The following is a 26198-nucleotide window of genomic DNA, read 5'->3' as shown; positions in this document are numbered from 1 at the left end:
CTCAGCCAGCTAAGTGAGATTTTTAAAATTAACCCCTGGATTCTAAATGACCATGAGCGGCTGTCAAGCTTGTCCTAGTCGCAAAGTAATCTGCATTTGTATAAGTTGCTGATATTTAAAACAAGACTCTATTATCTATGTAAATACACACTCAACAGAAAAATATCTAATAGCTCAATATCTTACAAGCAGAACATGTTTTAGGGAGATAAGGAAGCAAGTCATGACATCAACAGATCTTAGGTTAAGCTTTTCCCCTTGTTGTTTTTTTATTATTTCTATGATGTGTTCCTTCAGTATCAAGAGTCACGTTCCACCCTCAAATGCCCTTGAGTTCAGTAAAAGCTGTTTATGCTTCCTAGAAGCAGATTTTTTTTAAGATCTGGGAAATTTTTAAAGCAATCCACAATCCAGGATCAGCACATTTGTGGGAAGCCTTTTGTCATTTCACTTGGACTTCATGATAATTCAAGAGTTCTCAAAAGCAGGATTAAAGCCATAGTTTAATTAAACACCTTAGTCCCTCATGTGAGCAACCAAGATATCTAAATATATACTATCCCATATACTACCCCAATCAGGTGAGTTCTTACATGCAGTTTAAACTTTTTTTTTTTTTAAAGCTATCCCTCATTATGTTTTTTTGGTTCCATGACTTAATTTTTTTTTTTTTTTTTTTGCATTTTAACACATTTTTGCAATTAAAAAAGAGAAGATACCTCAGTGGAAAGAGCAGACAATAAAAATTATTTATGATTTTTACTGAAAGTTTTGTTATGACTGCCATACTATCAAATCAACAACATTACACGCAACAAACAGAAGATCTGAATCAGACAGAAAATCATTTTAAATGTGAGCAAAACATTACACACTGCTAAAATAGCTCATATTGCAACAGTACTAGGAACTTGGAAATTTTAGTAGGAAAAAACTGGGGGGGGGGGGGGGGGAAGCTCCAAAACAGAACACAGTTTAACCTTCCAATCCCTGTCAGACAGCCCTATAAATATAAGAAAAATGTTAGAAAGATCATGATAGTAGTCGTGAGAATCTATTAAGAACCACTGGGAAAGGAAACAACTTCAAAACTGTCAAGAAAATGCAAAATGTTTCAACTGTTTACAAGGCAAATCTAAATGAGAATTTAGAAGACTTAATGGACAGAGGATGAACAGCATTTCTTATTAACAGAAATTATCAGAGATGTTCGCAGTCAAGACAGACTTTACAGTGTGTTTGAAACTAGAAAAACCTCACATGAACAAACAGCAAGTAGATAACTTGCAGCAAATAGTTATTCCAGGATCTTTGCCTATGTCCTGATATTACTCAACCTTTTTGGATTAAACATTAGAAAACTTAACTCAAATGGGAAAATAGAGTATCTATGTTTGAAAAGAAACACAGTGTCATCAGTGAATGAATGGCCCTGCAATCTATGCTGTCTCCGTTCACATATGCATGTTCACGTATACACCCACCTTCTCTGTGAGAGAGAACAGGAAATTTAAGCACCTTTTGCACATAAACAACCCCACAGCTCAGGGTCTTACCAGATCACCCTCTGTTCTGCGAAATGAGACTTCTCAAAGGAAGACTACTTCAGTCTTCATCTCACACACCCTTTCACGTCACCAACCACAAGCAGCGTCCAACATCTCACAGGCTGTCTGTAAGGCTGGCAACTCAACCATACTATCCCTGTCCAGTCTAACACTACAATTAATTTTACCTACAAGTCAAGCAAAGGTTTTACAGGCCTGAAAGCTCTTCTGTACACTGTAAAAACAGTGTTTTTCACCAGACTTTTCACCAGAGAATCCTGCTGGCAAACATACTGGAAAAAGAAAGAGTTACTGAATCTCACCAGCAGCCTTTATCCCTGCCTGCAAAATCCATCCAGCCACACAAAATGGTAATCAGGTCGAGACTGCCAACCTTCAATCTTTAGCTTGAAAAATTCAGCAGAGACCTGCAGAAACCATGCACCAAATACCCACTGCAGTCCTTCTGACCCCTTGGAAAATCCCAGACTTTATTTGGCAGCTGTCTGAAGCCTTCTGCTGGATCTCAGCTGAATGCCGTAGAAAGATGTTGTACGAAATTTGGTATTATAAAGCTCACTGCATTAACAGGCCCTGAGATAGCAGAAAGATGACTTTACGGGCATGGAGAGTGAATCTGAGAAGATGGTGCAAGAGAACTCTTATATGATGTGGGCTGTAGTCATGTGCTCTATAAACATCACCCCCCTTCCCAGGACAACCAACCTGGCACCTCACCTTTGAGAGAGATAAGAAACCAGGGCCCATCAGTTGCCAGCTTAAACATATTCACTGTGTAAACAGGGGACTGCTGTTTTAGGCTGCACCTTCTGCATGGATCTATACTTACTGCAAGCACTACTGTAGAATAGTTTATAAGTAAACAGAATGCAAAACATAAATCTTTAAAATTACACTCAAAGAGTTTTGTAGTATAATCACCGAGGATACAGAATGAAGAACATTTCCGTATAAACATTTTTATTTTTGCACTCAATCTATCACAACTGAGAATACATATAGTGCAAGAAGTGACAACCTCTTCTCCTCCTCTAAAGATCAGAGAGGTACGACACAGAAATCTAATCAATATTTAAACACGAACTCCCCTGCCAAGGTTTGTGGTTCTACAATAATGCTTTTCTATTTAAGCATCACCCAGAAAATCTTCCTGTCTCAGTTGCCATGAGAAAAATCTATACTAGCAACAAAAGAAATGACTAACTGGCAAGAGGAGTAATGTCACTGAACCGGAGACTGTCCTCAAAACACTGGCACTGACCATTTATGTGGTGCTGTCAAATACAGGGAAAATAAACACTGTTTTCCTACTAATCCTGCCACCTCTTTTCCTAAGGTTTCTCAGCAACACTTCTCTCAAAAGATTATACGCAGTAACAGGAGACAAAAACTACAGATAAACATGGTTTTTAAATGGATGTCACAACAAACTTATCTAGCAGAAGGAATGCCCAGTGCTATCGCTGTGCATCACAGCAGTCTCCTCTCTGGCTCCTGTAGCAAACACACACTGTCTTCCAGCTGTGGTAGGACCTTTTCTTTATCAAATTTGCAGGTAGTTTGCACCACTAGTAGTGCAGGAAAACACTGAAGTGACACCAAGCAGAGCGTTCTTACCTGATGTATGATGTAAAGCCAGTAACACTGTGGATGATATCCATACCGATCTCCACCATACCACCAGCATTAAAATGATACCCTATATATTGCACTGCCAGACACAATTTCCCAGGTCTCTGCTAACGTGCTAGGGCTTTAGAAACTACTGAAGTGTGTGTACAGAAGCATGCATAAACTCCTTTGCACTGCCTTTTTTAAGGCAAACTTTGAATATCAGTTAGCAGGGTCGCAGGTCTTACCAGTGTTTAGTTGCTAAAAACACCAAGACGCTTTCAATATTTAAATGCTTTTGTGGACTGGGGAATGAATTACACTGAAGATGTTTATCAAACTGTTTGCAGTACAGAGTCTGAACTCACCTAGTACCTTTGATCAAAGCACATCACCAACTGGTTTGCAAACCAGTAACTGAAGGGTCCCGATTCTCTGTCGCACTGAGAGCCCCCGCTAGCACTGGCAGCGGGAGGCAGGCTGTGGATGCAGGGCTAAGACGACACTGAAGGAAACCAGAGAAAGGTTGGATGCAGGTCAAACTGCTAATAAGGCCAAGAAAAGAAGGTGCATACAAGGCTTAGAAAAGGAGACAACCTTGCAGAAAGACTGAATAGGTAGAAGTGTGAAATGATAAGACAGGCGTAAAACAAAGATATAAATGAAATGTCATCCTAAATAACTTGAACATGAGGAGGAAGAAAATGATCTGAACGGGAAACACTGGCATTATTAAACAGAAAGGAATGTGAAGTGTCCTGGGGTCTGTCACCGGTCCCAGCTGAGCTGGGATGCTGTACAGCCCCTCATGTCATCCAGACGATGACGACAGCTATGCAACTGCGGCTTCTCACCCAAGCTGGCTCCCCAGCTCTGCCCACAGTTGGCTCTTTGCTAACCCTGTGCCAGGCCACCCCTCGCTCTCCGTTTCTGTACTCTTCTGTTAAATACATCTCTGTCCTTTACTCCTCCTTCCCCCCCAACTCTTACCCCTCCTAACTGGGCAGGAGCACAAAAAATCCCCTCACCCCCACCTCATGCAAAACGAAGTTGAACTTCTAAGCAGGACCTACCCAAAGGCAGCAACTTCCAACAGCCCTGACAACCGACTGAAGTGCACAAGATAAAGCCGCTTGCGTGTTGACAAGTATTAATCTTACACCTTGTAAGAAGTGAGGAAACCCATTTCACATGCTCAGGTGTTGCTCTGAAATGAGTGCTCTGGACATACACAGGGTCTGGCCTGAGGGTTTCACAGATGCGGAAAGAAGCTGACACTATTATCTACACGGGATGTCATTTCCAGTCTTGCTGGGGCTGGGATGGACTTGGTTTTAGAGGGTGCTCACTGCTAACTAAGAATTTTTCAATGAAACACTGTTTCAATGGCAAAGTTAAACTTTACAGGAAATGCAATTTCTTACGAGAAAGTTTAATAAATGTTTGTGTCTGAAAAAGATGGAGTCTTTACTGAAACCAAGGACCACTGGGAAATTCTGGACTGCCCCACCAAACAGCGCTCAGATTTTTTTCACTGTAAACAGACCATACCAATTACCTCATAACTGTGAAAGTAAAGCAATACGATTTTCTTACTTAGTGGACCTCGTTGTCTTAAGCATCTGTGCTACATTTTTCTATCCTATTCTCTTGTTATCAGGAATGCAAGACTTCTGACTCCCTATAAGGCAAACAAGCTTTCACTCCAAAAACGTTGACCCTTTTTAGAACTACTCAAAGTACTAAAAAAAGCCCACAACAATCCCAAAATCAGACAGGGCAGGGCAACAAACATGGCAAAAACTGACACACTGAGCAAACGGCCTTGGGTCACGCTGCACGAGTGCAGAGAAAGTTCGAACTCAACACACTGTGCTTTACCCTAACGCACAGCAAAACAACAGGCAGCCGCTCTGGGGCTCCTGGAAACGGCAAGTGGCCCTGAGACCACCTGCACCCTGATACTTTCTGCTGCCTTCTCTCTTTGCGCAAGACTTAAACCAAACCTTTCACGTTCATTAGAAGCATGCTTCCCCCTTCTTTCATCACAGGAAAGGCTGCACCCTACCTCCTCCTCTCCGTGTTCATTACAAGGAGACTTGCGTATGCGAAAGTTGCATGCTTCTATCTCTCTGTACCTCTGCTCTTCAGTGTGGCAACTTTTTTTGCCAATAATCGCTGGTAGCTTTTTTTCAGCATCAACATCATAATTTTCCTCCTCCGAAAAGCTTCATACTAGCTAGTGCGTCACCCACCTCGCATTAATCACCACAGCTGGTAATGTATTCTAATACCCATGCACACACCCAATCCCTTTTATATATACATACGCACTATAAGTGTGGGGTTTTTTTGGTTAAAGTTTTATTATCTAGGTATCTGTTCACTGTTATAAAACATCAACTTTGTTCCTGGTTTTAACAGGAAAATCTACCTTCACTTTTTGCACATTTCTCCTAGAGTGTTCTCTAATCAGATAACCTGTATACTCTCCACCAGAAGAAATTAGGGATAAATTTAGTACAAAAATCAGCTCTCCTATCTTTAAATGCTGTGATTTTATAGTAACTTTCCTAAAGTGAGCATGCTTACTCTGCTTAGGTGCCATAAACCGATCCTTCACCTTCTCCTCGAATGCAAATTAAAAATTGATATGTACATACTGCACTTCAAAATGGGTGAAATTTCATCAGGGAAAAACTCATTATGGGTATCTGTGGTCACCGTGCCATTCAGCTGATTTCTAATTGTTATACTGCCAGGCTAGCCTGAAGCTATGCAGAATTTGGAGACAGTCAACAACATGCATCAATTTCAGCCCAGTGAAAATCTTAAAAGATTAACCCTTGATCACAGCTGCATTTCCAGCTGTTCTCTCTGTCTTCATTTATAAGGCCTATTATGCACCAATAAGCTCATCTGCCCAAACCATCTTTGAAGCAGATATGAGACCATGGAGCGGCTTAGTCACTGAAAATCCCTCTCGGCCACATTTGTTAGGAGTCCTTCAAACACGGAAAGCAATACTTTGTAGAAAAAAGAAAACTTCACAGGCTGCACTGAGGATGAAGCAGGCCTTTGGAGGAGTAAAGAAAAATCTTGTGCTATAAATTTTAAAAAGCTGACTGCAGAGCACTGGAGAGGGCCTTTGAGGGCAGACATGCTACAGTGCGGTAAACATACTAGACAGTTCATTTACTGGAATGTATGCAATGATACATTTAAAGGAAAAGCCCGGAGGAACAGATCCACTGCAACAATCCCGGCACATTACCCAGGCTCTTTATGTTCCATAAACCACAACAAAGGAGGGCGAGCAGCGTTTCATTTTGGTCCCTCCATCAGAGCTGCGCACAGCTTTGGCTCCTGCAGCACCTCTATGGGAAGTCCTGCTTGGGAGACATCCTAAAACACGCTCAGCAGCCACCCCGGCTGTGCTCACTGCTGAGCAGCTGCCATCCAACTTCTGGGTAGAAACAGACCTTCTGAGTGAAAAGTGTCAGTCCACCTGCTTGCCACAGCTTTCTGCTATTCAGGACATGCACCAGGGTTTCCTTCAGAGAAAGTGCAGAGTGAATACGGTGCACTTGTGCAAAATAATGAAAGCTGGGGTAAAAAGCACGATGTAATTTTGTTGGTTCGTATTTCTTATTATGAACATGAACCTTTTCTTTACTAGAAAAGCATAGAAACTAGTTGATTTTCTTACACCGGGCCACTACTACAGAAAACTGCAGTATGAGTTTTATAAGGGCAAATACCTACCTTAAGAAAATGTTACTGTACTAGGGTGACTCACTGACACAGTCTGTTTTGTGCTAGAAGCATTGTAAGCAGCACAAGTACTTGAACACATCTCCCTTTACTTCAGCAAATGAAAGAGCAGGTACAGTATAGGAGCTCGTACCTCCCTAAGTTCACTAGCTGCACATTTGGGCAAAGCCTTCCAAGTCCTAAAATCCAGAACAATACATGGAGCCCTTTTCTTTAATCTTTGCACACTCACAGTACATTTTCTCTGAAAATAACTGCAGGAAACCCAGTATTCTACCCTTGATTAATATTTTAGTATATTAATTCTATTACATCGTCCCTTTGCGGCTTGAAAGCAATACTCATACGACCTATCATGCTACCTGCTTTGTCAGAGCATTGTCACTGCAGGCATTCTGAGTTCATGAGTCAGAGTCCAAAATAATAATAAGGTATAATGTTTTAAGCAACAGAATTTTATCTGCCTTGAGTCTGAGCCTTTGGGGTTTAGAGTCTCTAGCTTTTCCATATGACTGTGAAATCCAGATTGTTTTTAGGGTTTGTTCTTTTTCTTTTTTTAATGAAAGCTGAGATTCTCACATATTCCCACAATTCCAGAAGTTGAGTCTACCAAAAACATGGTCAAGTACTGAGAGACTGTAAAATTACAAAAGCTGTCAACACCATTATCACGAAGAAATATTAAGGAACCTAGAAAGGACTTCTTTATCCCAATCCCCCAAAGTTGACAGTTAAAGACCTACATCCTATCTTCTGTTGCTAACATGATTCTTACAGTGTAAATCATAGCACGGATGTTTGTACAGCAGGTAGGTCTCTGGGCTTCTGCCATCACAAGCACCGCTTTTCCCAAATAATGTTCTTGGAAGAAATTAGCGGGGCCTGATTGAAATCAGGTGGCATTAAGCACATCAGAAGCACCCAAGAATCCCATTAGATGTTTATCTGCGATCTTTAGTGACCTTTAAAATCTAGCTTTTATACATGAATCACCTCTCCTACGGCAACCACCATCTAGCAAGTCACCCTTCTTAAACACACTACTATGCCTTTTAAATCATCTTCTTACAGCCTATCTATACTCTGCCGAAAGACACAATGCCATTACAAGACAGGCATTCAGGAATGATAACAGTTCCCAAGAATTCACGGTTTCCCTTATAAACGCCTGGTTTACAGAAACATCCAGTTGGATCCTAAGACACATTTCTAAAGGAAGCAACACACTTATATGCATTTGGCATAGCAGCTTCTAAGCAGCAATGAGAGAAAACACAAAACAAAAATTAGCATATCTAAAAAGGCAGGAACTACAGAAATCAACTAGTTCCTAAATCAGCCCAAAGAAGGATAGGTTTTAAAGATTCAAATACTTCAGGCTTCCTCCCAGCACGGTGTCCTGCATTATTAATTTCAGATTCTGCACAGCTCTGATTCCTCTCCCTCTGAAATAAGCTGCTGCTAAGGTAAGTCTCTCGCATGCGAGGCAACACGTAGACAGGCTACACTTCACAGTCCTCGACTGATAAGACCTCATTGTCAGGCAGCGAAAAAGCCTCATCTCAAGAGATACACAATCTTATCTGTCCTCCTGTGGGTACCACATCACACGACACATACGTCTGCATTGACGTACACTCTGTTTTATGTTATAATCTGTGTATTTTATGAGCTGGCCACAAAACCTTATGTAACACGCTCCTGCTTAATATGGAGCAGCCTGCTCATCGCCGTGGCGATCGAAGCAGTTTCCTTTGCCCCAAGTGATTTTGCTCCAGGAGGCTCCCGCGGCGCTGCCGCTGAACAGAGTCGCCACTCGGGAAATCGGTATTAAGGTTCCTTATTTGAGGCTCAGAGCCGGACCAAAGCGCTGGGGGCCCGCGCGCTGCCAGAGAACCATCTTGCCAAGGTGGCCACAGGTCTCCTCGCGGGACCGGCGCGGGGGGAGGCGGTGGGGAAACCATCTCCTCACGAGCAGCACCGGCCTTCCCGGCCCCGCTGCACCTCGGCGATCCCTTTGGCCATCAGGATGCTGCGGGATTGAACGTCAGGAGCCCTCGCACCGCTTCTTCGTTAAGGAAAAACCAAACGCATCTACGCTGCTCGCCTGCCCCCGGCTGCAGTTACGTAACGGAGCATCAGTCCAGGTGGCTCCGCGGCGCTCGCCGAGCTCGGCCCGAAACCGAGCTGCGTGTGTGCGTGTCCCGCCGCCCCCCACCCCCCGCCCCGGCCGGGCCGCGGCGACACTCACCGCCTCCGAGTCTTCAAACCCATGCAGGTACAAATTGTCGTACATGGAGGTCCGCTGACGCCGGGCGCCTCTCTGGGTGCGGAGCCGGCGCTGCGAGGCGCCGCGGCGGGGGCTGGCGGGCGGCGGAGGCCTGTGCGGCGGCGGCGGCGGCGGCGGGGCCGAGCCTGCCCTGTCAGCGCTGCGGACGCCCCAGCCGCGCGGCGCCGCCTCCCCGCGCCCACCGCCGCCGCAGGTGCCGCCGCCGGCGCCGCGCCGCCCCGCAGCCCCCACCCCCCCCGCGCGCCGCAGCCCGCGCCGCGCCCCCATTGGCCGCGCCGCGCCGCCGCCCGGCCCCTATTGGCCGCGCCGCGCCGCCGCCCGGCCCCCATTGGCCGCCGCCGCGCGAGGCTCCCCCGAGCCAACCGCCCGCCAACGGCCCGCGGGGCTCGGCCTGAGAGGCGACGCCGGGCCCGGGCAGCTCCCTCCCTCCGCAGCCCCTCGAGGGCCTGGGGAGACAGAGACCGGACCGCCCAGGCAACGCCGCTTCGCAGGGGCTCCAGCCCTTCCCCTCGCGTTTCAACACCAAATTATATTATTTTAAAACACGCAACACGCATGGCGTTTTTCTTTGAAAACACCTTTGAAAAGAGGGTTGTTCTGGCTCTGTCGTTCTGCACAAAAATGGCCCAGGGTGAGAGGCGGGGGCTGGGGAGAGTCAACACGTGGCGGGGTGACGCTCCTCCGCTCGCCTGGGGTGAATGGCTTCGTGCCACCGCTTTCCACCGCGGGGACGCCCGACGCCTCCACGGCCTCCGGAAGGCAGCTGCGCAGCCGCCGGGGCCAGCACGGCCTTTGTCCGGTACAAGTCTGTCCTCACTCGCTTCCCAAAGGGAATGGGATTTCGGGAAGCGGCTGCCTGCGCGCAGGGCCGAGCTTCGTGATGACCTGCTGGACAGGGCTGGGGTCAAAGCGCTGACGCAGAAGCGACATGCCATCCCTGCACGAGGACGACAGCGTGGGGAAACTGCAACACGAGCTGGAGCTTCCCAAATTAGCAAATGGGCAATTAAGCACGTAGCCGGTACGCTTGCGTTGTTTGCGGTGTTTGGAAGATTTCTGCTTATTATAGATTTTAATTAAATAATAATCCGAAAGCTTTTCTCATGAGTAATTTCCATTCTAGAGAATAAATTAATTTATCTGCTGATGTTGTATGGTGATGCTGGAAACAAAAAACCCCCCATAGCCTAAGAATTAAAAAAAAAGTTTTGGCCTTATTTATAACTAAATTAGGAAACAAATTTCTAAAACAGATCCCACTGGAGCTCTAATCTTGAAGTTTCTGGTTCTGCCTCTCATTTTAAACAACTGTTGGTTTCTACAGAGTGTCAGCTACACAAACACCCGCTGTACTTCACAGCACGTCGGTGAGAGAGCACGTCTTATTCCACAGGTGAAGAAACTATGTCCAGAGAAGTAGCTAAAGTCCACAAGTAGCTAAAGTAGCATCAGCGCAGGTAGCAAAGCCTGCCCTTCACTTAAGTATGCCCCTTGACTTCCTATCTCATACTTAAGCGGACTGCTCTTCCTTCCCAGAACTTGTAGTGGGTAAGCGTAAAACTCAGGAATAGCCTTACGTGATCAAAAAAACCCAACCAACCAAACAAAAACCCAGGGAAGTAATTTACTTAAATGGTTATTAAAATGATTACTTTAAATCCCATCTGTAGTACAATCTGACCAAACATGTCTGTGTTTATAAACACTTCCTATCTTTCTTTTCCGTTTGCTTCATCTGCTATTCCTTCCAAACACTTAATTATTTAGCTCTGAAAAGTTACCACTAATCACTTTGGTAAGCAGCCAATAGGCTTTCGAAGCAGAGCAAAAGGACAATTCTCCCTGCATTTGCAATCTCTTATAAATTTCTTCAAAGATTCCCCCAAATTATAATAAACCTTATTCACAGTTTACTCCTTCCTCTACGCTCCCAGTGCATTCTTTGCTTCTGTCCCTACAACCTGGCTGCAAGAGCTTACCTGCCTGCACACAGAAAAAGCATAATCCCACTGATCAGCTTCATGGTTAAAGTTTGTGTCTCCCTTGGTGTTTTTCAGGACAGAGCCTCCAGCCTACGAGATCTTCCAGAGAGTAACAACTTCATCTCCAGCCTTGTGCAAATAGCACATTGCCAATGTTAAACCAACAAACAAAACACAACAATAAATTAATTAATAATGATCCTCTGATGGCTTTTCAGTGGCCTGTGTCAAACAAGACAGCGCTTCTATCAAACCGCTTCTGATCACTTGTTCAGAAGGCAGCCAGCATGTTTTGGTTTGAGCCAGGCTGTTCAGATGAAGGAGGTTTTTTAAAGACTGCCTTTAAATTGCTCATTGAATGCCCAATACAGGAGTTACTGGATCAATTTTTAATGTCTGTGCTATATATCAGGTTTCCTCACCTTTAAAATGTGTGATGTTGTGAATCTAAAGAAACAAATACACTGTTAGTAGGAGACTATTAACATTTCAGACTGGAAGGAATTTCTAAGTGCAACATCAGAATCATTTGTCAGCTCAAAATAAAGGTGGATGTGAAATCAGGAGGAGGAAAAAAAAGAAAAACCTGCACTTTCACATAAATTTGTAATGAAAATGTAATTCAAAAGTCAGGGGAATCACTATTTGATTTTCAGTACTTAAATTTTCATGCTGTCCTTTTCAGATACAGAGGTAATTAAAAATATATATTTAATCACTCAACTTGAAAGGCTTCTAAAAGATGCTATAAAATTTCAAATAACTCATTAAACAGGGATTGTACTTGAAAGGTCTAAACATAAGGGACATTCACACAACCGACTTGAAGCAGCTGGCTTAGGTGGGCCGTGGCCTCCTGTGCAGTGTGGACAGGCAGCTCTTACACGCGTGCTCTGCATCGCCATTGCGGAGTCTAACGCTCCTTTTTCGCAATTTGCTTAAACCGATGCGGTCTGTGCTGCCACCAAACAGGGCAACCCCTGACACGTCCCCGGCACCAGCCCAGGGCTCCCACGCTGCCACTGAGCAGGCTGGCACAGCTGCGTGGTGCCAACGCGACGGCTGTACGTATAAAGGAACCCCTATATTTATACGGGGTATTTTCCAAGTATGAGACGAAAGCGCAAGAAGATGAATACCTGAATTACACAGGAACTCTACATCACAGGTTTGATTTTGAATATTATGAGGTAACTTATCAAAGAAACACTGTTAATTCTGCCCTGGAGGGCAATTAAAAACAAAGCAAGTAACAGAGCATGGCAGCTCCAGGGAAGCTGCCTCCCTGCCTGCTGTGGAGCAGAGACCGGGGTGCCAAGCTTCGGAAAGGAACCCCGCGGGGGACCGTTCTGCAGAAGCTGCTGCGCGGCTCTGCTGTTGGACAGTAACGGTAACGTCCTGTGCAGACAGACGCAGGAGCCACGGACACGTGCCTGCCCATGTCTTGCAGTCTGCCCGGCTGCACCACGGAGCGGCACGGCTGAATCCAGGCTTCCACGTGGGAGGGAGCATTTTGGCCCCTGGATAGCTTTGCGCCTGCGTGTGCACTGGTGATTTGCACACGTGCCCGCGTTGTGCAGGTGCTGCACGCTGAGGTGAGCGGGAAGAAGTCCGACTCTTTGGAAGTGGTCTGAAAAGTCAATGAGGCCCTTAAACCATACACAAGGAACGGGGGGCTACATGCAGCTCAAACCCAGGAAGCAATCGAGGTCTGCAAAGGGTGAGATAAATCAGCCTAAAGAAAATAATTCAAGATCTATTGATTTCAGTGACAAGTTGTCACTATTTCACTGTTACACATATGCAGGTGACTGTATACATTACTGCTAGAGTACAGGATGTTAGTTCAATAAAAGTGTTATGTTTTTATAGTCAGTGACCACTGTTACACTGGATATACTTGTGGTCATCTCTGTCAGCTTCCAGAAAGACAAATCTCTTTGATTTCAACGTGCCTGTGCTAAGCTATCCAATAAAATGGAAAGCGTATAGAAAGATAGTTATAAGCTTAATCTTTCTCAGAAGAGCTTCCCAAAAGGCTGTTCAAATATTAAAAGAAAAAAAAAAGAAAAAAATCAAGCACAATAGAAGGTGAGGGTCACATATTAACTGAAGGTTTTGAGAGACCACAGTCATCTTCAGGCTGTTTCTGAAAGAAAATACAGATGATCGGATACTACCAGGTGGCGAGTGCCATTGCCTCCGGCCATGGGGAGAGACGCTAGTACCTGCCAGCTTCAGCCTGCGCTTGGATAATGCTAAAGGAACTAGCATCCAAGGAAACCGTAGGCTTGTGTGCACGCATATGTAGCTGTAAGAGACGTGATGAAAACATCTAATGGATAAATGAGCTGAACGGAGTCTTTTTAAGGTCTAGCACCTCAAAACTGCTTTTGTCAGATGGCGTCAGCTGCCGCATTATTCCTTTTGTTTGTAGCATTCTATTTATTTATAATATTAATCTTCAAAGACTGGTAAATAGGTATTTTCACAAGCATTCTAGTCTCTGTTTTTAATGGGATTTAATCACGGTGCAATCACTGTAACCACGTCTGAGGACTGCCATTCTTGGGCGATGTCAGCAGGACTGCTATGAAGCAAGTTTCACACAATTTCTTGCAATATGGTATGTGGGGAACGTACATCTTCCTGTGATCACAGACCACGACTCCACGTGCTCCTACAGGCACAGGGGATTTAGGAGGAGATGAAAACAAAAGACCACAAAACAATCTATGCGGTTTCTATTGGACCTACCCAATGTCTCTGTCAGAAGCTAGACTGTGCCCTTGCCAAAGGTGCGTAACTCGAGTCCGTGTAGCTTAACAAGGAAGGTGTAATTTGGAATTGCCGTAAGGGCTGCGTACTGTTAGTGGTGGTGAAGTAAAAGCCTCTTCCTCCTCTGGACCTTTTCCTGGCTCTACAAGCAGTCTGGAGTCACAAGGACAAGCTTGCTGGAGAGGTGCTTTGGCCTCTGAGCACAATGGGAAACAACCGCTGGCAGGTGAAGTCCATATTGTTCCCAAACTCATCAACAGCCAAAGTGAAAGCGATCTCACGAAGAGAAACGGAATTACACCTCCTCCTCCTCCTCCTCCTCCTCCTCCTCCTCCTCCCAGCAGCTCTTGCTTTGAAAGCGTGGCCACGCAGGGAATCCAGGAACCCACAGGCACAGACTTGAAAGCAAAACAAGAATTACTCTAAAGAAAGAATTAATCCTGAAGTTAGGGGCCACGTAAGTCAGTGGGCTCAATACTCATTCAGCTATTTGTGGCATTTTGAGCCAGCATTAGCATTAAAGTCCATGCTTTATTGCACTCTACTGGTGGGAGGAGGAAGAAAGGAGAGGACTCGAAGTCAGAATACTTAGAGCATCCCACAGACCTCTGAAATACTTGGCTTCCTCCAAATACTCTGATCCCACTAGAGATTATTCATATTCTGATTAGAACGGACCCTTTCTGAAGTACGACAGAAAAAGATATAATTCCTCTTTGAGAAATGCACCCATATATTCCTGAATATCAATTATTCGGTCATTTCTGAGCTATCTGAATGTGGGAATAGTATTTTTTCCCAGAGCATGAATTTTGTACAGAACCATATGAAATTTTATTTGAAGCCCAATCTAATGACTGCACTTGTATGGTGCTTTCAGTAGATACAGCAATCAGCTATCTGCATAAACACATTAAAGTGTTATTTGAATAGAATCGTAGTAACTAGATTCCCAAGTAAAGCATATATCTCAGCACTGCAGTGCGAAAAGCCAGAACAGAAGTCAGCAAGTTCTCTGTTTTTCTTACTTCAACACATTTCACTTTCACCTGGGGCTTCGCTGCTGCTAACTCACTGTGATCAGCACGGCAGGATTACAGGCTGCTCTCTGCCTCCTTACCCTGCTGCTCTGCAGGAGAGGAGGACTGGCAGGAATATTAACCCTCAAGCAACAAAAAGAAATTGGGTTCACAGGCGCCAATGAAGCAGGGTGGAAGTTCTTCCCACCCTCTTCCTCCTCTAACAGTAAGATTATGATCCTGCAATCATAACATTATTTACAGGTAATGAGACAGCATCCCATATAGGTTCAGAGCATATTAACTAAAAGCATTAGTATTTACATTAACAGCATAATTGGCTACAAACTCACTCATTCTAGCGGTTTTAAGCACGTGGAATACTCCAAAAACTACAGTATTTATCAGCATACTTTATATGAAACATAAGCGTTTGTTTGGACCTGCAATAGCCTTAATTTTGGGACTGTTGGAAGAAATCGCTCTCCCCCATATAACGTTGCTCTGGTTGAAATGAGCAAAGCAGCCCAAGCACCGTTTCCTCGGCGCAAAGGAAAAGGGCCGTCAGCATTCTCCAGCAAGCCACCCAAGGCCAAAGTTGCTTCCAGCAATTGGAAAAAGTCCAATTTTGCACTCTTCTAAGTGTTTGGCATAGCCCTATTTCTTACTGTTCCTCTGTTTAAAGTTATTTTTCCTTTTTTTTCTGTTTTATAATATAGATTAGATAAGCATCTGGTTTAGTAAGGACAGCTCCTGCCTTTGGGCAGAGGTATGAGTAAGACAACCTCCTGAGATCCCCACTAACCCTATTTTCTTACAGCTTATGAGCAATGAGAATTAGATGACATCTGTGGTATTTGGTGGCCCTAGAAGCAATCAGATAAATAACTACGTATTTATATTTCAAAAGAAAAGTATTATGTTTGGGATATGTCTTGGCACAGAGGATTCTCTGCATTTAAAGGTTTTATTCAAAGAGAGTACTGGGTCGTATGTTTAATTCTTTGAATTTCAAGTAATAAATTAGGCTGGTAGGGTCTAATTTGACAGTTCTTCTGGAGGAAGTGAGGTGCCACCTATTCTAAAACACATTTATCTGACACTGTTACATAAAGGCTGCTATAATTAAAGGGAGTGTGAAGACTTCATTGTCACTTTTCCTTGGTGTAAAGCACCTACAATGAGAGGTAACTGGGCTACATTTGTAGGTATCCTCTATATTTAACAGGTTGTGAGATTTATTTTTCCCCGCCAGCGAAGCTCCCGTTGACGAGCAGCTCCCACCACCAAGCTGCTACTGACCAAAGCTCCAAAATACAGACTCATGCTACAGGCACCAGCTCAAAAAAACTCTGTTTTTTTGGCTTGAATTGTGTCACACGTCTTTGTTGGAAGGAAGACAGGGGAGTTTGGCTTTCAGAGTGGGTATACATTTTTTAACTTCCATGCCAAAACCCATATGGGCCAGAGGATTAAGCGTTTATTTCTTACTTTAAGCTCCTCTTCTTATGAGTGCTAATCAGTTTTGTAACTGCTGTTAAGTGCTGATGCTGAGTGTTGCTGTATACCACTTCAGACTGCAACTGATGAAGTTATGAGGAAAACTATCAATAAAAGCCAATTTCAAACTTTATGGGAAGCTGGTGCTGCTTTACAGCAGCAGTTAAAGCCACCGCTGCAATCTGGAAAGCCTCAGCAGTACCGGAATAAGCAAAAAAACCCAACAATTATCAGTCAGGGGCTGATAAAAGCAAAGTTGCCGGCAGCACTTCCGCGGAGCGAGGAGCGGACGGCACCATCTCGGCGCCAGGGCGTGATGGGGGAAGGAGCACGGCAAGCGCAGGGCCGCTGGGCCCAGGAATCCCCAGGTACGGCGCATCCCGGCTAACGTTACATGCTAATGTTACCTACTCCGCATGTGGCCTGCATCCAAATCTGCAGCATCACCTGATATGCATCAGAATAAATGACTGTATTAGCTGGCGGCAGTACTAAGCTGTTATCCTAAGTGAATTGATCAAAATCCCAAATTTGTGAGATGGAGGATGTCACAGAGGCTACAGAGCAGTCAGCAGAAAGGTTTTCAGATCTCATAAAAGACATACAGCGCAGAAAGCTCCTGGTCAGTGTTAATTTCTCAAATTAACGTTCAAATATTTGTAATTTTGCCAGAAATCATTCATGGGACTGTTACTTAAAATACACTTTTGATAAACTACAAATATCAAGTATCAGTTCTTTAGAGAAAACAAGCGTCTAGACTGAGCAGCTGGGGTTTGGTAAGGATGATCCTGCTAGCTAAAATGATGAGCCAACTTCCTTAGAAAACACCATCTCATGGGAAATGTTTCTTAGGAAAACTGGCAAATCTACAGTTTCTATTTTCTGTCCTTTTTAAGGTAACAGGCTAGGACAACGATATTTTAAAAGGAGCCAGATAAAAAATTTTAAAGTCCTAGTGATAAGGAGCATTTTTATCTTCTTGTTAAGTGATTAAAGGTAAATGTAAAGGACAAAATAAAAAAAAAATACAACTACATAAACCTGACACCAGCTCACCTACATTGTTTCTTCTCCAGATTTTACAGGGATGGCTTGAGTGTGCTGTTTATTTATTGCATGTTCTTATGCTTTATAACCTGATCAGTATGTGCTGCAGCGCAGCGCAGCACTTTTGAGTTTCGTGGCAAGGGAGTATGGGAAGCTCTTCAGTTCCCGGCAGCAGATCTCCATGACGCCTGTCCAAGGGGAGACACTGCTCCAGAAACAGCTCGATGAATGAGCATTTGCTTATCCAACCTGATTTCTTTAAACATTTAGGCATGATAGCTGGGAACCAAGCTGAGAAGAACAAAGATTCAAGAATTCAGCTCTGCATGTGTAAATAAGGAGATCCTGGCTGTAAAGTCTCTGGGAGACCTCTTCTTATCTGCTTTGGGCACTGGGGAGTCTCACAAGACGCTTGCGTCTTCCCTTTGCAGAATTTCTCAGTTCTCAGCTGACATTCACAACCTCTCCTTCCCACTAAGGATTTCTTGCTAGTCTTGGAAGAAGAAACCTTTTAAACAAATATATGAATGCGCAATAATAAACATTTTAGTTTTACAGCTGTTCCCAGCCAAGGTTCTCTAACCACTTCAAAAACAGGTACCAGTCTTTGTCGCAGAGCCCCTGAGATAGCTATCCACTCCGCCTAATAGATGGAAAACTAAAGCTCACAGAGCTTAATACGAGAATTTCAAATCCAAGTGGATAAACCAGCTACTTCAAATAAACAACACTCCTCAAAATTAAACCGATTATGGGCATTAAATAAAGCAATACTGTTCACTGTCTTCGGAATCAGAGCATATTGTCTTGGCTATTAAATACAGATTTAAAAATTTAACACTGCAGCGCTAAAATTTCTGGTTTAGGGTGACAGACCTGAATCAGAGCAATCTTAGAAACTGGATCCAGTTCTAAACTCAAGCTTTTTGCCTTTACCACCACACAATCTCCAGCTTCTCTCTTCCAGTTCACCAGAGCCCACTCCAAACCGAAGTCCGACCTGCTCCCAGCCAAATCTCCGAACTGGTATTTCATCACCCTCAGCCTGGCCTGCTACATGCAGTATCATCGTCTACAGTGTTCTTGAGACCATTTTTGTCCTCTCGGTTTTCTTCCTCCAACTTTTTTATTATTTCAGCATTGCATTCAGAGGATTCACTGCAGCCTGCCCTTCTGCTTCAGGATCCCTCCATTTCTCCGTCGCCACAGCTGGCCTGGGAGATTTCGATCACAAAATACAGCATGAAACGTTACACTTCTTTTTCATGTTTGAACCACAGGTTTCAGATTCACCAGTGGGTACTTCTGTTCCTTCCTGTCACAGAAACTGTCCAGTTCACATCTCTCTGCAGTTATTCTCCCAGTCAGCCTAAGCTCATATGCAAAGACTGCGGCTCACCAGCTTTTAACAAGCTAACCCAGGGCGAACTACAGTCAGTTAACAGCTGGGATCCTACAGACGCTATAGCTCAGCACATACGAAGAGCGTTAGCCTTCTCACCTACAGACCACGCCGTCTCCCGCGTTGGCAGTGCCCAGGGCTCAGTCACAACATGAAGATATGCCCACGGCCACAGGAATGATTTCCATCCTTTCACATAAGTGCGCTGTAGCCTCTCGCATCAAGGTGGAGGTAAAATTGACATTTCTTCCTGGACAGAATCTCCACGGTGAGACTCCTCTCTGGAAGTCAACCTCTTTTCTGGCCTTAACCCATCCTTTCTTGCCCCCCCCCCTTTCTGCAGACTCATCTCTTCAGCTGCGTAATTCCTCCTTTACAAAGAGGCCTTCTTCACCATATCTCTCACACGCATACAAAACCCTTCTTGTTTATCCTCTTTCATACCAACCACTTTCCTCGTTGTTCAGGCAGTTCCACCTCTAAAAGCCCCCGGGTGAAAATCCCCGCAGATGCACCCGGGGCTCCCACCGATCCTGCGTGCAGCATGCCTTTTCTGCCGCATCCACCAGGCCGCTGCCTGCAAACCCCTGCTCCAAATTCTTCCCATCTGTGGTATTTCCAAAACCCCCAGAAAGGTTAGGTGTGAAACACAAATCCCCATAGGGCGATAAAAACATCTTCTGCCTTTTCCGTACAAAAGGGAACAATCACAGTAATACAAATCCTCGCAGCAGAGCCCACCTTCACGCTGGAGGCATGAAGAGCCCTGCATGTAAAAGGGGTTCGATGCACGAGGCGCTACCGAATCAGACTAGAACAGGATCCGCTCCTCAGCTTCCAGATATCTATCTGAACCCATAGCTAAACCTTTAAAACGCCCGGTTTGAAATGAATGCACCAACACGCGTTGCACTGAGGGTGCAATCCTGTGACAGCTCAGGTGCAGGCAGCAGCCTGATCGGATCAGCTCCTTCCTGATGCGCTGGACATTTGTGCAAACACCAGCATCTTTCTTCCTTGCCTCCTTCACGCAGGGGCTAAGTACGTGTTTTCCCTAGTCTCTCCAATCCTACACACAGTCAGGCACAAAGGGAGGCAGAACAATTAGCTTATCCAGGCCTTTGGCAGGCTCCTTACAGAGACTACTTAAAAAAGCCCTAAATAGAAGGCTGAGAAGAAAGTTATGTCCTAGATCTAAAACCATCTAAGAGACAGGAGCTAAAAAAGCAGGAATAAATGGAGAAGGATCGATACGTAACATTTAGTATTAGGTGTAGTCCGCAAGAGAGTTATCATTATGATAGCAATGTTTTCACATAAAACAAAGTCGTTTGGGAAGAACCATGGAAAAATTCAGCTTCAATAGCTAAGACTGACATGGTTACAAGCAACTGGAAGCACAACAGTCTAACTGGAAGTTATGAAATAACGGCAGCTCTGCCAGCCCTGCCTGCAACCACTGCCAGTGACAGAAGCCCTCAGAGTCCAACGCAACATCCAGATGCGAGAGCACAGAATCAAAAGGTGACAAAATCAAAACCAACAAAAGGGAATATTTATCCAAACGGTAATAAAATTCTAGAATCTATTAAAATAAATGATGATGGAGCCAAGAAAAAAAGCTTATCCTAAAAAAAAAAAACAAAAAAACAAAAAAAACCCAAAACAAACAAACAAACAAAAAAATAACAGGAGCATAGCAGGATCATTTCCAAGTGCAGGGATGCCAGGATGCAGCCAGGGTGAAAAACTGGTTTGATTCTAATTCAGACCAGAAATAAAATTATGACTTGAACCCTCCTTACTGCTATGATACATTACAGTACAGCAATACATATACAATCTTTAAGTAATGAATATTGCTGCCACCTCTTGGTTCAGCAGAACAGGAGCAGGAAAGTAAGATTAGCGTGTGGTGTTCTGCAGATGGAGCTGCTTTGTGTATGCACAGATATACGCACACGACAAAACTTAATCCCCTGGCGTATATATATGGGTAGGTTTCCTTAACCTCCAACATAAGTCATGTGGTCAGAAATTTGGCCCGTGGGAAGCTGTGGTTTTAGAATGGCTTTCCAAAACGATGTGGTAGGGGGATAATTCTGGTGCCTCTGAGGTCACAGCGGACGCGTTCAGATGCTCGGAGCAGACCACCGCTGAGCTTCAGCTGCTGGAAACTGCAGGCCAAAGAGTTTTGCCTACTCAGCACACCCCTCTACTGAGCCCCCCAAAATAGTGTTAGAAGAATAACTTATACTGGACTGACAAGAGTTCCCAGGAGGGTATTTCGCCTTATTTTGAAGGCATCAGGAAAAGGACAATCCGCTGCTTCCCTTTGCTCCGGAGGTTAATCATCCTCACTATTAAAATACAGCTGACAGCAACTGCTCGGGGGCCCAGTCCACAGATTTTTATCCTCTCATTTTTGGGAAGAGTTGTCTCCATTCCTTTTAAAGTACCCTGAGGAAAGGTTACTGAGGATAATTATTCCTTTCATATAAAATATGCAGTTTACAAATAAAAATACCATTGAAACTTGCTCTATTTTTCTAACTATCTGGATAAAGGGACAAGACTTGGAGCATTAAAATCTCACGTTCATGGGGAACTACTGCTTTAACAGGAGACCTGTGTTTCTGAGAAACACTATGCATGTTTTATGCTCATCTTCTGTGAGATGACTTTTGGCCTTGTTTTTCTAATATACATCCCTCTATCTGCTCAATGCATGCTTAAGATTGCTCCCTACAGACTGCATTTCTGCAAGCCAATCAGCATTTTATTTTCTGCCCACGTTTATAACCTGTCAAGATCCCTTCCAATTAGTTCTCTGGCCTGACAGGCTGCCCAAAGAGCAGGATTTCTAGTCCATAACAAGAAGATTTTACCCAGAAAAGGAAACACCGGTGGGTCTTGCTGGTGGGGGGTGTTGGGCTCCCTCACCCACAGCGCTGCCTCTCCCAGCGCAGTGGGAATATCGCAGCACGGGCTGCCGGGCTCGATTCGGGTGCCAGGGGCTGCAAAGAGGGCGCAGGGAAGTAACAGAGGTGTGGAGAGGTGACAGGGAAGGATGCAGCTACCGTCCCTGCCCAAAAATAATGCAGAAATAACTAAATAATTGCTGACTAACTGTCGATGTGTTGGGTGAAGACCAGGCATGGCAGGCATCTCCAGGGAATAAAACAATGAAAATCCCCCGTGCTCACTGTTTTCTTTGGCTACTAATCAGAGAGGTGAATCGGCTGAACCACAGGCTGAAGCACCACGTGTCTTTAAGCCCAAAATCAACAGGGACCTTATGGGAGAAAGCTAAATTCGTGTTTTTTCCTGCTGCAACTGCCTTTCTGTGTGATGCTCCTTGTCTTTATAGGTATTTCAGTATATTTGGATTCTTTACAAACTCTCCTCAGATGCCACCATAGCTGTTCCTCAAGATAACCTGCTACCACTTCTGCTTTTGCTAGTTGCCTGGCTACGGTGCCGTCCCGGGAAGCCGCGCGCCAGCCTTGCTTCGTCACTCGAGGAGGTATCGCTCAGGCGTCTCCTCACTGCACGGGGGAGTCACCGCTAGGACTCGTTGAAGGTAATAAGACGTAATTGCTTTGCAGATGTACAGGAAGCAATTCCTACCGTTAAGTTAAAAATACATTATAACTGAAATTCTGTGCAGTCACCTTTTACGACAGCAATATAGCCAAACACTGCGAAGAACCCAAAACGGGCAGCAAGCCTTCACACGGGTGTGGAGGTGCAGCATCTCCTCGCTGCGGAAATGAGCACTAGCACGGCTGCCTCACAGACTTAGTCATTAACAAAAATAAAAGTAAGACTTTTATCCAAAGTCTTAATATTTTTCACAGTAGCAGGAAGCAAGCGTTAAAGATTTAATAGGGTCTTTTGTCGGTGGACTCGCTCCTTCCCACACACATAGGCGCCCGCTCTCCCCGCTGAATGTGAAAGCCTTGAATTCTTCTTCGTGCAACTCATTCGGTTTTATTCATCCTTTGAAGAACCCACCTAAGACTTGGCGGTGGCAAGTAGGCGGCAAGGGCACAGGTGACAAAGGAGTAGCTGCAAGCTGACTCGCACGACTGTCGAGCTCAATAGGCGAAGCCTGGCGGGTCTGATACCTTCACAATAACGTTTTCTTAAAATATCAAGTATCTTTAGCTACGTGCAGATAAGACGACAGACATTCAAACACCTTCATCTTACGTGAACAGTGACGCAGGGATAACAAAAACTCCTCTCTATCTGCAGGTAATTTTTGCTCTCCCCTCTGAATATTAACACGCATTAGTTCACAGAAGTCTCTTCCATCTCGCTGAAGTCCACGAAGCAGACTAACATGTCAATTTTCAGAGATACTACACATGAGAAGAAGCTACTTCCCGAAGGAGGTTTTGTTGTAGCAGAAGTCCCAGGCACGGTTTGCCAGCCACAAACGGCAAACAGCCTGCAAATACGGCCAGACTCCTCCTCTTTCACCGGTCATGTACAACACCGGCAACCCTTCCGTAAGCCTCTGAAAGACATTTAACCCCTTAAAGTTACCAGAACCCCTATGAATGAGCTGTATTTACAGTATCTGTGGAATAAATGTGCTGCAGACATGGGTGGCACAGGCGTACTTCATGCACGCTGGGCCATCTTCTCGTTTCAAATGAGCTAAAGAAATTTAGTCTTTGGTCTCTGCTGAGACTTGAAGTCTGACACTTGAAACCAGCGTCAATAAATGCCAAGCGCAGCAGCGTTAAAGACCTGGACCCCAACTACCTGCATTTCTGATAGGCCACCGAACACCCACGTGAGGAAGACGGACATACTGCTCAGCCCAGCTGGGACTGGATTTGGCCCAGTAACCAGAAAACGAAAAGCTGCAGCCTGCACAAGAGCACTGAACTGCCAGCTTGCGTCTCGCCTTACAAAGTAATATAAACCACTGTAAATAACATTGCAGAGTGGAGAAACGGCACCATTAGCTAAGTTTATCGGGGGGAGATGGCTTTATGCTTGCACCTACCATTCCCGGAAGGAGGAAAGTATTTCAAGGACGTCTTTGTAAGACGACCGCCATGTGGTTTCAGCTAAGTTATGATGTACAAATGAACCAGCTTCCACCTCACTGTTTCAGATACAGTGAAAATGTACCCTGAACTTGAATTTCAGACATCAAGTCCTGGAGACATGAGTAAGTACGTAAGGGCAAATTTTCAAAGGCTAAAGCTGTGTTCTTATAACAGCATTTTAACCTCATTGACCATTTCTGGGCATCCGCTTCCTCAGGGAGGACTGCATTTAACCAGCCCCTGCCCTGGCTGTGGGTGTATGGCAAGTAAAACAACGGGAAGACCTGAAAGACAGATACCTTCTTATTACTCTTCACTAAAATCGCAAAGAGAAAGTAGATATTTAAAAATATGTACCTATGCGCCCATTAAACTCATCTTTAGCCACCTTGCCGCTCTGGAGAAGCTGCACCCGTGACAGCTGGTTTGTCCCCAGGAGAGAACCCAGTTGCCCCGAGGCACGTTTATCCATGGGTTTGCTGCCACCAACCCCTCTCCACCCTCTCTGCCTTTCCCCAAGGAGCAGGGGACCCGTCCCCACCTCACCCTGGCAGCACCCCTTCCTGGCGGCTCGGTGTCGGCTCGTGCTCTTCATTAAACAGCGAGGGACTCGACCGCGAGCCCAAACCCCGCGATCAGAGCGCCCCGGCATCCCCCCTTCAGCTACGCCGGGCAATGACTGGCGGAAGAAGGCTCATACTTTTACACCAAGGATGAGTACAACAGTTACAGGATGAGAAAGTCTTTCACTTTCACTGCGAGTGTTAGGACACCTAATGCTTTCCTTAACACTTACATTTCTGGAGAGGGAAGAATACACCAAAAAAATCCCAGCTTTTAAATTAAAAGCTTCTGGTCCACACGATGAGGGAAAAAACCTTAAAAATCTCAAATGCAAACCACGTGAAAACAGAAGTACACCATACACACAGGCAGAGAGTGAACCCAAACTATTCAGCTTCATAATAATCCAGTCAACTTCATATTTTGGAGTCAACACTTGATTGCTAAATCCTTGGAGCTGTCAAGACCATAGGGATTGCCCCTGCACGAGATCCTTCTCGCCCAGTCGATCGCACAGCTCAAGCTCCACCGAGCACAGAGGTATCAGCCGAGGCTGCAGGAAGCAGGGTGAGGAATGCAACAGCCTTCGGGATGCACCTAGGTACAGGCGGCCGTGCTGACCTGGGAATTCTGCCTGTAACACCGCTTGTCCTGCCATACCGAGTGCTGTTAGTCAGGAAAGTCAAAAATATGTAACACATTGCATTACGCAAAGCAGAAGGCTAGCTATCATGCGACAGGGACTCTCCAGCAAGACCGCTCCTAGCATTTTCCTAAGGAGATTCACAGTGTTACAATGCGCCTGCAATTAAAACGGGAAGTGTCTCCATTTTAAGGATTACATTATCAAAATCTATAGTATGCAGCAGTTAATAAGGGGAAAAAACTGTTTTTCTTATGCTAAGTGGCCTTTTATACTGCTATTTTGAATGTGGGTTACCATGGTAATCAGCAGAATCTGGAATGAATTTGTTTCGTCATAATTGCTGCATAATTTTGTGCAAACAGCTAAATACTATCTTACTATTTCTACCAGACATACTCAGTGGCTGGAGCTTTCATGAAACTCATGATTTAGTGAACAGGCCATCATAAAATACGATGAATTAAAGCAATGATAATTATTTAGAACAACTGAGCTTGAGTTTTGCAAGCGTGTAGGCTCATTTATTAGTGTTTCCATGACTCAAAACAATTCCATCTCCAAAGAATAGTCAAGATTTTCTCTGTGCCATGCCATGTCCGGGGAGGAAGCAGAGGGATTTGCATACCAGCACACTGTGTTTGGGGGTTTCAAAAACACAAAAGCAAAGGGCTGAAAGCCAGAGTGAATTTGGGGAAACACCAGGGAAGCTAAAGAACAGATTAAGGGTGTGTTGGTGAACCGATTTTTTTTAAGTCCTGAGGTGGTTTCCTCACCCTGCAAAAGCAATCTCAGAAAAGGCTAATACCCAAACCCACCAAGAAGTCTAAAACCTACTTCAGCTCTGTTTCCATTGATGATGGAAAAACAAGCCTGGGGACGTGGGCTTTCCAAACAGCTGCCTGTGGTGCCTGCATGCACACAGCATGGATGCGAAAAGGTGTTCAC

General features: G+C 44.8%; 1 protein-coding gene across 2 annotated transcripts in view; it reads right to left on the bottom strand.

The window, feature by feature from the left end:
• Positions 1-26198, bottom strand: part of CACNB4 (calcium voltage-gated channel auxiliary subunit beta 4) — a 120472-nt gene that overhangs the window by 68497 nt on the left and 25777 nt on the right. Inside the window, exon 1 of one of the 2 annotated variants that reach the window (XM_026103037.2) lies at positions 9205-9356. The exons of the other annotated variant lie outside the window; for it this stretch is intronic. Within the exon in view, the coding sequence (XP_025958822.1) occupies positions 9205-9249 (45 nt within the window). The 5' untranslated portion in view covers positions 9250-9356. Of the gene's footprint in view, positions 1-9204; positions 9357-26198 lie in introns of those variants that run through there. 2 annotated transcript variants of the gene reach the window in all.

This window comes from Dromaius novaehollandiae, chromosome 7 (assembly GCF_036370855.1).
Source record: "Dromaius novaehollandiae isolate bDroNov1 chromosome 7, bDroNov1.hap1, whole genome shotgun sequence".
Lineage (NCBI taxonomy): Eukaryota > Metazoa > Chordata > Aves > Casuariiformes > Dromaiidae > Dromaius > Dromaius novaehollandiae.
The sequence above is the reverse complement of the archived record's forward strand: the minus strand, read 5'-3'. Positions and strand labels throughout refer to the sequence as shown.